The sequence below is a fragment of the Oncorhynchus mykiss genome, chromosome 8, assembly GCF_013265735.2.
Source record: "Oncorhynchus mykiss isolate Arlee chromosome 8, USDA_OmykA_1.1, whole genome shotgun sequence".
Classification (NCBI taxonomy): domain Eukaryota; kingdom Metazoa; phylum Chordata; class Actinopteri; order Salmoniformes; family Salmonidae; genus Oncorhynchus; species Oncorhynchus mykiss.
Genome location: NC_048572.1, coordinates 8681369 through 8694828, shown reverse-complemented (window position 1 = coordinate 8694828; position 13460 = coordinate 8681369). Strand labels below are relative to the sequence as shown.

The 13460-nt window shown below is 43.8% G+C and overlaps 1 protein-coding gene across 2 annotated transcripts in view; it reads left to right on the top strand.

Moving 5' to 3' along the window:
- LOC110529319 (B-cell lymphoma/leukemia 11B) overlaps window positions 1-9469 on the top strand; it is a 46511-nt gene extending 37042 nt beyond the window's left edge. For both annotated transcript variants that reach the window (XM_036984671.1, XM_036984672.1), the window contains exons 3-5: window positions 3420-4129; window positions 4277-5092; window positions 5331-9469. In XM_036984671.1, the coding sequence (XP_036840566.1) occupies window positions 3420-4129; window positions 4277-5092; window positions 5331-5951 (2147 nt within the window). In that variant the 3' untranslated portion in view covers window positions 5952-9469. The remainder of the gene's footprint in view (window positions 1-3419; window positions 4130-4276; window positions 5093-5330) is intronic.
- Window positions 9470-13460: the final 3991 nt, after the last annotated feature.

The following is a 13460-nucleotide window of genomic DNA, read 5'->3' as shown; positions in this document are numbered from 1 at the left end:
AGAGCCATTAGCAGAGAGCCATTAGCAGAGAGCCATCAGCAGAGAGCCATCAGCAGAGAGCCATCAGAAGAGAGCCATCAGAAGAGAGCCATCAGCAGAGAGCCATCAGCAGAGAGTCATCAGCAGAGAGTCATTAGGAGAGAGCCATTAGGAGAGAGCCATCAGCAGAGAGCCACTAAGCTGCCAGTCCATAAACTGCCACGCAGATCTAACAGCATATGGCATTCTCTCTGGAAGATGTGACAAGATGCAAATTCACACAGGGAGGGGGTCTGTGCGGGTTTGATTAGCTAGCCACACACTCATAGGCACACACTCATAGGCACACACACACACACACACATACACACACACACACATTGCTGAGATGTTCATGACCTAGTATTGAAATATATGTAATTGCAGGACTAAGAGCGTGGTATGGCTTGATTCCATAGTGCCCCCCCCCCCCCCCCCCCCCCGTGATGTTCAACTGCACTGTTCTATCAGGAAAAAGCTCTACAACCACCATGGTCCCTAAAGACTCTCTACTTACACTCCCCTCCTCCTCATCTCTGGTTCCCTCTCTCCCTCTCTTCTCTCCGTCCAAGTTGTAAGCTGTCCAGCGCTCAGCTGCCAAACAGGTCTGTGAAGACCAGCCAAACTAAACACAGGTAGACAGCCTAGCGTACCGACACACGCAACGCGCTCCACACAGACGCACGCACACAGACTCCAGTAACTGTGGCGACGTGTGCCTGTCTTGGCTCAGTGATTGGTTAGACAGAGCCCCAGGGAGGCAGGTCAGCGAGTTAATGAGAGGCTCATTTACTGAAATGGTCTGTTCTTCTCTCAATCAGTGCTGTGTGTGTGTGGAGCCATTTTAAACACCCTTTATTTGATCACTAAAGACGTTAATCCTGAGCCGGGAACACGGCAGAGTCGGAGTAGGCCCCACAGACTTCCGTCTCCCTGGAGGTAGACCCACATAACATCAAGAAGTGGATGCCTATGCATATGAGAACCACAAAATCTATTTCTCTCTCTCTCTCTATTGCTATCTCTCTCTCTCTCTCTCTTTATTTCTCTCTCTCTCTATTTCCCTCTCTATTTCTCTCTCTCTCTCTATTTCCCTCTCTATTTCTCTCTTTGGTTAGGTCAGGGTGTGACTCGGGTGGGAAAATCTATGTTTTCTATTTCTTTGTTGTTTTGCCGTGTGTGGTTCCCAATCAGAGGCAGCTGTCTATCGTTGTCTCTGATTGGGGATCATATATAAGTTGTGATTTTCCGTTTGTGTTTTGTGGGGAGTTATTTTCTGTTTAGTGTCTGTGCCTGACGGAACGGTATTTTTGTTTGAGTGTTTCTTGTAAATAAACATCATGAACACTTTCCACGCTGCGCTTTGGTCCACTCTTCCTTCCACCGACAACGATCGTTACACAAAGGCTTTTCCATGGCAACCCTTCCAAACATCTTGTTGTTACGTCTGATTGTAGTTTTGGAGACTTTTTTTTACCCCAAAACCCAACTCACGTCTGCAATTCTCCAGCTGTGATCCTTGGAGATGTTTTGTCCACTCAAACTATTCTCCTCACTGTACTCGGGATCAATATAGACACACGTCCTCTTCCATGTTGATTGTTAACATCTCCAGTTGCTTTAAACTTCTTAATTATTGCCCTGATCGTGGAAATGGGAATTTTCAACCGTTAAGATATTTTCTTATAGACATTTTCTGATTTGTGAAGCTCAACAACCTTCTGTTGTACATCATTACTGTATTCTCGGGTCTTTCCCATAGTGATGGATGACTAAGGAAACTTGGCCTGTGTGTCACCTCATATTTATACCCTAGTGAAACAGGAAGTCATGGCTTACCACTTAAGTGTTCCTAATCTCTCAGGTGAACTTTAAACCGTAAAATATGAATGGGAATATACTTCAGCTAGATTTTACTCATAAGCATTTCTAGAGGTGACATTAATTGTGGCACACATGTTTTGGAGAAAAATATTTATTTAATTTATTTCCGTTTTATTTTTTAAAAATCATTTTACTTCAATTTAAGGTTTGATTTTTGTGAATATTTTGACTGAAATACCAAGAGGATAAACAGCGAAGACCTTTTTTACACAGCCATTTTTCTCATATTTACCAAGGGTGCCAATATTAGTGGAAGGCACTGTAGGTTTCCACACTACCTTCCTTCCATCTATAGTGTTTCTTAATATTATTCCATTCCTTTGGCTTTGATGCCTCATGATTGAGTATTGCTCTGTTTCAAGTAGGCACTCTGAGAGACTCTGGGTTGAGGTCAATGATAAAGTAGTCTACAGTACTACTGCCAAGAGATGAGCTATAGGTGCACCTACCAGAGGAGTCACCTCAAAGCCCACAGTACCATTGACTATGTACTGTACATACCCAGCGTGCGACAGAGCTGTAGGAGTTGTGACCTGTTTTTGTTGGTTATGTTGTCGTAGTTGTGCCTAGGGGGGCATATGGGGGAGGGAATGCTGTCACCCTCGCGGAGGCGTTTCCCTCTCTCTCTTCCTTTCCCAGCTCTCTCTTCCTTTCTCAGCTCTCTCTTCCTTTCTCAGCTCTCTCTTTTTTTCCCTCTCCCTGTCTCTCTTTTGTCATATATCTTTCGTTCCCCCACACCAAAACACACACACACACACACACACACACACACACACACACACACACACACACACACACACACACACACACACACACACACACACACACACACACACACACACACACACACACACACACACATTAGTATTATCCTGCCCCTAGGTAGCCCGGGTTTGTTTGCATATAGTTCGTATTGCTCATATATGCAAATGTGTTTGTCTGAGGAGATCACACTAACCATTCTCTCACCCAGGTTATCATGTGATATTCTCTCACTCAGGTTATCATGTGATATTCTCTCACTCAGGGTTATCATGTGATATTCTCTCACTCAGGGTATCATGTGATATTCTCTCACCCAGGTTATCATATGATATTCTCTCACCCAGGTTATCATATGATATTCTCTCACCCAGGTTATCATATGATATTCTCTCCGTGGGAGCTCTGTGATGAAGTCGACTGTCCCGGGAGAATAGAATATCTCTCTCACGTCATGTTGTTATGTATGTGTACAGCAGGGTCGTGTGAAAAGGTCATTGAGATCCTAATTTTATATGCTGTCGTTCCAGACATTCCAAACGATAATGTATGTATGTTGATTATACCTATATTGTTATGTAGGTGATTCAAAACTGTATTACAGTATGAGTCAGTCATGCATTCCTTTCTACATTTTTCTCATGTTAGTCATTTAGCAGACACCTCTTATTAAAGTAGGAACCAACCACTTACAATCGCTCCCTTTTTCTCGCTCCCTTTTCTACCCCCCCCCCCCCCCCCCCTCTCTTTCTCAGGTAAAGATGAGCCGTCCAGCTACATTTGCACCTCTTGTAAACAGACCTTCACCAGCGCCTGGTTCCTGCTCCAGCACGCCCAACACACCCACGGCATCCGCATCTATCTGGACACACACCCCTCCAACTACACCCTCACCCCTCGCATGGCCCTCCCCCCTCCCATGGGCGGGGGAGACTCCCTCCCTCGTTCTCCCTTACCAACCTTTCTGGGGGACACCTCTAACTCCTTCCACCTCCTCCGGATGGCGGCGCCACTACTCAGGGAGCACCACCCACACCATCCCCAACACCCTCACCACCCCCGTCCCCCTCCGGGCTATCTGGACACCCGGCTCCCTGCCACCCCACCCTTCGTCAGACCCCCGCCCCCCAGACACCTCCTGGAGCGCCTGGGTCCAGAGGAGATGGGGCCCCTGCTCTTCCAGCACCCCAGTGCCTTCGAGAGGGTGATGCGTCTGACCCCAATGGATCCTCCTTCCATGGACTTCTCCAGAAGGCTCAGAGAGCTGGCGGTTGGCAACAATACTAACAACGGAGGCCCTACACCTCCTCTCTCGCCCACCCGGGTGCCCCCCATGCACCGCCTGCTGAGTCCAACTCTCTTCCAGTCGGGCTCCAAGCCCCCACCGTTCCTCACCTACCCCCCACAGCCCCCCACGCCTCAGGGAAACGCCACCACTCCTCCCCAGGGCCAGAACCAGGCCCAGGTATGTGCAGTGTGTCCTGGGATATATGCTGATGTATGTCTTGTAATGTCTTATATGTATTACAGAATTGCCTGTAACGTTGCCAAGACATTTCCCCTATGGGACAATAAATAATTAATTTGTTCATACATTCATTCATTCATTCAGGTCCAGGCCCAAGCCAAGTCCAAGTCCTGTGAGTTTTGTGGGAAGACCTTCAAGTTCCAGAGCAACCTGATAGTCCACAGACGGAGTCACACAGGAGAGAGGCCCTACAAGTGTCATCTGTGTGACCATGCCTGTTCTCAAGCCTCCAAGCTGAAGAGACACATGAAGACACACATACACAAGTCAGGCTCCCTGGGGAGCTCCCCTGAACAGGAGAATAGAGGAGAGGTAGGAGAGGGGGAGGAGAAGAGCAGAGAGGGGGAGGGAAGAATGGGGATGGACAACGAGGAGGAGGAAGAGGATGAGGAAGAGGAAGAAGAGGAGGAGGAAATTGAGGATGAGGAGGAGATGAGGAACGGCCTAAGTAGGCCTGAGTCTAACCTGAGCATGGACTCAGAGTTCCACAAGAACAGGGAGAATGGGTCGAGGCCTTCCCCAGACGAGAAGCCTCATGGTGGGGATAGAGTGACGGAGAGCGGAGGGGTGGGTATCATGCACCCATACAACCACCTGGACAATCACCTGAGGCTGGCCCCTTCCAAGAAGACCATGAGTCTGGACAGGGAGAGGCAGCCTAATAGAGAGTCGAGAGAGGAGGGAGATGCAGGGAGGGGGGAGATGGAGATTGAGCGGGACAGAGAGCGAGCGTTGGACAGGGCGATGGGCAGAGCGATGGACAGAGAGAGAGAGATTGAAAGAGAGGAGAGGCCCTTGATGAACGGAAGGATTAGTGGGTCTGAAGACTCTTTCTCTGGACTGTTCCACCGCCGGCCCACCCCCATCACCAGCCCCAACCCCTCCAACAAGAGAATCAAGGTAAGAACCCCCTTTTAGCTACTCCTTTAAGTGACTTTTATTCTTCTTAAATAACTTGTGTTTTTATGTTTTCTTATATTTGTCGTTTACACAACTGTTTCCAATACTATAAAACAGACTTTTAGACTGCTGAAAGAAGTACATCATTTTTCTCTTATCTAGTTGTATTGTTTTACTGGGTTTAGATTTGTTAAATTCAGTGTAAATAAACTTTAATTTCGTTCTATTTGATGTGAAGGTGGAGAAGGAGTTGGAGCTCCCCGCGGCTCCGACCCTCATCTCCCCAGAGAACATGTATTCCCAGCTCCTGGCGGGCTACGCCGCTTCACGCCACTTCATCAGAGAACCCTTCCTCCACGGCTTCAGTGACGCCCACCAGTCCCCCTTCGCCACCTCCTCAGAGCACTCCTCCTCCGAGACGGGTTCCCTCCGCTTCTCCACCTCTCCTGGGGAATTCCTGGAGGGAGTGGGCGCATCGGGCCGCAGCGGCAGCTCCACCCCTCACCTCCTGCGGGGTCCCGGGCCGGGTCGACCCCCTAGTAAGGAGAGCAGACGGAGCGACACCTGTGAGTACTGTGGGAAGATATTCAAGAACTGCAGCAACCTGACGGTGCACCGACGTAGCCACACGGGAGAGAGGCCCTACAAGTGTGACCTGTGCAGCTACGCCTGCGCACAGAGCTCCAAGCTAACTCGCCACATGAAGACCCACGGGCAGTTTGGGAAGGAGGTGTACCGCTGTGACATCTGCCACATGCCCTTCAGCGTCTACAGCACCCTGGAGAAACACATGAAGAAGTGGCACGGGGAACACTTGATGGCCAGCGACGTCAAACTGGAGGAGGCTGAGAGAGGCTAGGTTACGCTAGGCTAAAGCTAAGGCTAGGCTAGGCTAACACCTCAGACTCATTCTGAATGAACAGGACTTCAACACGGGGCTTGGCTGGATAATCTTTCATCTTCTTGAATATTTTTGGGGGACAATTTAATGTACGTAATTCTGTTTTTTGTTTGTTCTTTTTGTCACAGAAACTGCCAACTGAGAAATATAACACAGGGAAACATGGGATGTTTCTAGAAACCTTTAGTTTCCTGCCAACTATTAATCTATCTGAGGATTTTATCATTTTCGGAATCCATTGAGCCTTTCTACTGTGCAATAATGTCTGTATTTATTGGAGTTTTGTAAAGATATTGGGCATGTGCAGGTACATCTTTGTGGGGTTTTATAGGGAATTAGGTAGCTAGCTAGTAAGTTAAAAAAAAAAAAATATGCTGAAGATTTTTTTTCTAAAAAAACACATAACTTGAAACAGGTCACACTTGATTAGAAATACGATTTTAATTTTGATTTGTTAATTAAAAACAGTTCCTTTAAGGAAACTATAAGTAAATGAGTAAACGTTTTAAATTATGATAGCCATTATTTACTTTTTATCTGTATGATTAATATCCTATTAGGTCAACAGCAGACTACAATCCATCTGCTCATCTCTGACATCAAGCACTGAATGTCACTATGACAACAGAATTTACATTTTAGGATTTCAAAAAAAAAAACCAAAATGTTGATGTTTTAAAAGTCTGAATAGATTACAGCCAATTTTACAGAAACAATTTTTTTTTAATATCAGCATGTGTTATTGTGATGATGCAATCCAGTCCCCACATTCCCAATGTTAGCCGGGGACATAAATAGCGGTTGCAGACATGCAGGATTAAATCACCATGGGAATATTTACGATATATCAGTTCAAACTTGCTGTAGTAAATGTGGAAAGGAGAACAGTCCTTCCTATAAAACGTTATGTGTGTGGATGTTTTGGGAAGAATAAACCGTTTTATTTTCATCAAACGTTATGTAAATATTCGATTTTCTTTGATCCATCATTATTAACAGAAACTAAATGTATACTAGCCCCATATTTTACATTCGGAATGTCCACTCTAACTAAAACAATCAAAGATCTGTGGCTTGAGTTATTTAAGTTCTGAATAATATCCATTGTTATTGCAACCATTCACTAGATAATTGCAATACAGGTCCTCTCAATAGTGCTTCCTTCCTATGGTCATACTGTTTACATTTGAACAACATAGCGGCAATGTCCCTTACACCCTCTTGACACTTGATAAAGCTTAATCAAAACCAATTTGTTAAGTTGAACTTTTAAACATTCTACATTGTACTGTACATTCCACTTCTAGAATCATTTCATTGTTCCTCCTGGGGAATTCTCAAACAGTAGTGTTCTCGTCGCCCAGGGTGAGTTCTGATCCCCTCAGGATTCAGCAAAACGGTCTCCGAATGGAATTCATATCAATGCCTGTGTTTCTCCACTGTGTGCTCTAAGCCTCAATCTGCCTGCCTGCTTTCACAGTTCACTAACTCAGCGTTCATGTATTAGTAGAGCAGCTTTGAAAAGGAAAAGGTGGGGGTTGTTCATTTTGCTTCACAAAGCGATACGGGGGTTTAACGCCCAATAACAGATTTGTGAAGACACTGTACGTGGTGTTCGTGACTTTTAGGGATTTACAATTTGTGATTTTCAGCTGCGTGGAATGAGGATGGCTCATCCTTGAATGAATCTAAAAAAGCCGATTTGAGTTACATTGAGTTATGGTAATAATGTTCAGCACAGCTGTTAGACTGATGGCCACATGACCTTGAGATCTGATTGGATCATTCTTGAGGTAGAAAATGAAAAATTGAAATAGAGAAAATGGAGAGGGGATAGAGGGAGAGAGGGAGAGAGACATATAATGAAAGAGAGAGAGAGACCCAAGCAAGGATCAAAGTCATTCAAATGAAATTGAAAGCATATAAAAAGTGTGTTTTAACCCAAATGCATATCTACTGGTCAAATCTAATACCAAGGACATCAGAGAGAGAGAGAAAGAGGACCAATATTAGGGAAGATTGAGGCCACATCTTCCCTTAATACAACCATCTTCAATAGAGATAATCACCTCACCTCAAAGATATCACTTCACACAGCCTGTTTTAAATGTGCTGTGTGTGTTTAGGCAATTGGACATGGGTGTGCTCTCGAATGAAAATCTTCCTATTTATCATCATCTTGTTGACAGAAATCAGATTCTTACACAAAACACTCATCTCATAATGGTCCTCTATTTCAGATCAGCATGTGGAAATGGAATAGATTAGTTATCATAATGTATGCAACTGGCTGAAAAGGTGTAGATACCATAGAGACATGTGTTTGGGGAAAACACATGTTGATATTCAGTAAGAGTACATCTTTAGTGTATTCCAATAAAAAAATGTTTTTTTCTAATCAATTCTCACTTCAGAACAAAGTTGATAATAACTATAATAACTGTTATTATTGCAATTGAGACAGCGGAGAGGAGAAACCTACAATTCCCACTTCTGAACAAGCTTCATATGTTTCATCCAAAATATGGATGCTAGAGAGTTATTTTAACCGCATTGAGGAACCAGGAAGACAGACTCGCAAAACAGAACTAGTCATTTCATACAAGAACATTCAGTCCCAGAATAACGTTTACAGTGTTTGAAGTATGTTAATGATGAAATCCTCTGTGTTTTGAAATAACAAAGTATTCTTTTCTTCAATGTTTTGAATGCCATAACGAGCATTGTATGGTTACGATGGTGGAGGGATTTTATTAAGTAGATTTACATGAGTAGATACGTATAATTTCTTGCTCACTGTATGACGATATAGTGATAAATGATGCTGTGTTTTTAAAAAGAAATGGTTCCAACATTCTGTTAGCCTATTTTACCTTCCCAATCCAATTGTGATTTGATTCAAATGTTGAAAGTCGTTTTTTTGGTAAATCTATCCTAATATGGATAAAAAAACAAACATTTAAATTAGAAATCATCCAGAATATCAGAGGAATTTTGGGATTTGGGATTCTGCAATGGGTTATGGGAGAAATGTTTTTTTTTTTTTAAATTTTTTAAAATAAAATCAGTTTTAGGACAATATTGTTTTTTTTTTTATTGTTTTTTTAATAAAATCAGTTTTAGGACAATATTGTTTTTTTTTTAATTATTTTTTTAATAAAATCAGTTTTAGGACAATATTGTTTTTTTTTTAATTATTTTTTTAATAAAATCAGTTTTAGGACAATATTGGTTTTTTTCTTCTCATGGTTGGTTGAAGTTCTTGTGATGGCACTTAACATTTTTAATTTTAACACATTTTCAACTTTCATGACTTTTGCTCTTTGTACAAAAATCCGTTGTTCTTTTTTGAGGGATTGTTGTGAGAAGTCGTTTCAAAGCAGCAGCAGTAAAACGTCCAGCTGTTTTGAACATATCAGTATTTTTCTAATGTGTCGAAAAGAAAGTCAACAAATCCAATAAATGTTGCAATTGCCTATCTGAAGTATTTTTTTTAACATGACTATCACCATTACTGCTAACATCTGTTAGTGGTTATTAACATTAATATCACTATTACTAATAACATTAGCATCTTTTACATTTCCATTGTTGCGTCTTTAGTTGTTTATTTTACCATAACCACCAGTAGTTGTGTTGAATGTCTCATGACTGGTGCTTAAAACTGTTGCTCTCAGTAGCCCCGTTTATACCTGGTGCCTACATGTGTTCTTTGTCCTGATCTTGTCTTTGTTCTGATTGCGTCCACATTTCCAGAAATGTGTCTACACACATGGTATTAAAATATGTCTGTTATCCATCCACCGCGTCTGCATTGTGACCAGATTTCCCTGGTCCCTCCCTTTATGCAAATTATTTCACAGCTATTCTTTCAAAAAATAATATTTATTTGTTTATTGTAACACGCACATTGATGTAATCAGTCAAAGGTGGCACCTGTCAATGATTTTTAAAGGGCAGAATAATGATGGTTTAAATGGTGGTCTCTGTCCAGATCTGCCTATCCCTTGTGAGATATCCAGACACAATGCGTGTCTTGACTACCTCGGGAGGTGGACAGGATGATCACAATGAGTCTTTTAATCATCTACACCCGTCTAAAAATGTGGTCGCAATCAGAATGTGGACAAGATCAGGACAAAGGACGCATGTTAGAACTAGGTATAAACAAGGCTAGTATGCAGGTATAACATCTGCCATCAATGTGACGCTATAAATCCCAATATACTGACATGATTATAATTCTTTATAGCACAGATAGCCACTGGTTAATACATGTGATTAACCCTATCTCTAGTGATGGTTGCTTGAAACCTTGGCCTCAGTTTGATACTATAGAACACTGGAACCAGAGACTGCGAGACATCCCACTCTCAACTTTTTTCAGGTTCATAAACAGTCAATGAACTAAGCAGACCAGACCCAGCTGTTAATGTATTGGTGCCTATGGGAGAGAGCCACCCTGTTAAGCAGACCGGAACTGATCATTTTTTTTCAATGGTAAATTACCTGAGTGGGACATCTTCATTTATCCACTATCTGTTACTAGAACACTTGAACCTACGTGACCCCTCGTGACCCCTTTGGGCTTCATTTCCTTTATTCCTGAAAGGCCATGCAAGGTCTTATTAGCCAGACAGGTGGGGACTTTCACCAAAGACAACGATGGTGGAGAGGAGGAGAGGATGAATACTTAAATTACTACTCCACCACACAATAACTGAGCCCTCAACATGAAAGGGGGGGAAAGACTAATAAGGTGGCATCAGGAAATGCTTGGTGAACCAGAGGGGTGTGTTCAGGTGGGTGCAACGTTCTGAATATAATGTTGTAGATAAATAGTGTTATGTACGATTCTGAAGTCTACACGATGGGGGATTATGTGCTCATAATGGGGGGTGTGAATCCTAGTTTCCACCTTTTCCCCAGATGTTTTCCTCTTAGTCATTTAACTGAGGTCAATAAGAGATGAATGATACGTTTCCCTGGAAGTCAGGATTCACTCCAATAGCTACCAGTACATAATACTAATCTGCAGATGACCTTCAACCTGTGGAAATGTTAGAAACATATATTGGCTTCAGAGATGAGTTTACTGGCTGGTTTAGCAGATGGGGCTCTGCGGTGAGATCTATAATACAGCTATAGATGACCCGATCTCTTCCTTCTGTGTGGAAGTAGTTACAGCGTGATTTACATTTTGAAGGTGTGGACGGTATTCACGGTAAACGCTGCCAATGTCGGCTCAATCGGAAATGACCTTTACATTTTCTATCACGGAATCTGTAACGCTCCAGCGAAACAGATTGAATAAAGATCTGCTTTAACCACGTGGTAAATATAGAGCCCAGTAAACACGGAGTAAGATGTTGGACCATGAACAGCCAGATTACAAAGACAAGGCAGCGTGTAGAAGGAAGTCATTTGCTCATAAAATGCATAGATAACATCTCCGATATCTATAACACTTGAGAGATAGTCTTGTTCCTAGAAGTAAGTTGTGTTTTTTTTTTCATACACTTTTATGTAGCTCTCTCCGAAGATAAAGTAGAACGGATAAATGGATTTTTTTTGTGGCCACAATAAATACTTTAGCTACAGTAGCTAACTATTTATGAGTAGCTGTAAAGTTTTGGTTAAAAAAAAATCTGTTGAAGTAAGGCTCGTATATGGGCTTAAAGAAAACATTTTCCAGCCTATTAGCAACTTGTCAAAGGAGTCTGGGTAACGTCTCCCGTCTTTTAAACACAGAAACTATAAACAACCATAAGTGACTACAATCATTTCTTTACTGTCAGTAGACATTCTCCAGGTCGTACTACCTCGGTTCTATGAAAAACATATGATTATCACACCTGCATCAACGCACACACACCTATCAGAAACAAAAAGACAACATCTCAATCACAAAACTGCACACTTCCACCCCGTTCCCAGGATGTGAACTAGTGTCAAAGCTCCAAGCAGGTCTTCCACCCCCCAGTCATCTTAACACATGGCTCCAAGCAGGTCTTCCACCCACAGTCATCTCAACACATGGCTCCAAGCAGGTCTTCCACCATCAGTCATCTCAACACATGGCTCCAAGCAGGTCTTCCACCCGCAGTCATATCAACACATGGCTCCAAGCAGGTCTTCCACCCGCAGTCATATCAACACATGGCTCCAAGCAGGTTTTCCACCCGCAGTCATATCAACACATGGCTCCAAGCAGGTCTTCTACCCGCAGTCATCTTAACACATGGCTCCAAGCAGGTCTTCCACCCGCAGTCATCTCAACACATGGCTCCAAGCAGGTCTTCCACCCACAGTCATCTCAACACATGGCTCCAAGCAGGTCTTCTACCCACAGTCATATCAACACATGGCTCCAAGCAGGTCTTCCACCCCGTTCCCAGGATGTGAACTAGTGTCAAAGCTCCAAGCAGGTCTTCCACCCCCCAGTCATATCAACACATGGCTCCAAGCAGGTCTTCCACCCCCAGTCATATCAACACATGGCTCCAAGCAGGTCTTCCACCCGCAGTACTCAACACATGGCTCCAAGCAGGTCTTCCACCTACAGTCATCTCAACACATGGCTCCAAGCAGGTCTTCTACCCGCAGTCATATCAACACATGGCTCCAAGCAGGTCTTCTACCCACAGTCATCTCAACACATGGCTCCAAGCAGGTCTTCTACCCGCAGTCATATCAACACATGGCTCCAAGCAGGTCTTCTACCCACAGTCATCTCAACACATGGCTCCAAGCAGGTCTTCTACCCACAGTTATCTTAACACATGGCTCCAAGCAGGTCTTCCACCCACAGTCATCTCAACACATGGCTCCAAGCAGGTCTTCCACCCGCAGTCAAATCAACACATGGCTCCAAGCAGGTCTTCTACCCACAGTCATCTCAACACATGGCTCCAAGCAGGTCTTCTACCCACAGTTATCTTAACACATGGCTCCAAGCAGGTCTTCTACCCACAGTCATCTCAACACATGGCTCCAAGCAGGTCTTCCATCCGCAGTCATCTCAACACATGGCTCCAAGCAGGTCTTCCACCCGCAGTCATCTCAACACATGGCTCCAAGCAGGTCTTCCACCCTCAGTCATCTCAACACATGGCTCCAAGCAGGTCTTCCACCCACAGTCATATCAACACATGGCTCCAAGCAGGTCTTCCACCTGCAGTCATCTCAACACATGGCTCCAAGCAGGTCTTCCACCCCCCAGTCATCTCAACACATGGCTCCAAGCAGGTCTTCCACCTGCAGTCATCTCAACACATGGCTCCAAGCAGGTCTTCCACCCGCAGTCATATCAACACATGGCTCCAAGCAGGTCTTCTACCCACAGTCATCTCGACACATGGCTCCAAGCAGGTCTTCTACCCGCAGTCATCTCAACACATGGCTCCAAGCAGGTCTTCTACCCGCAGTCATCTCAACACATGGCTCCAAGCAGGTCTTCCACCCACA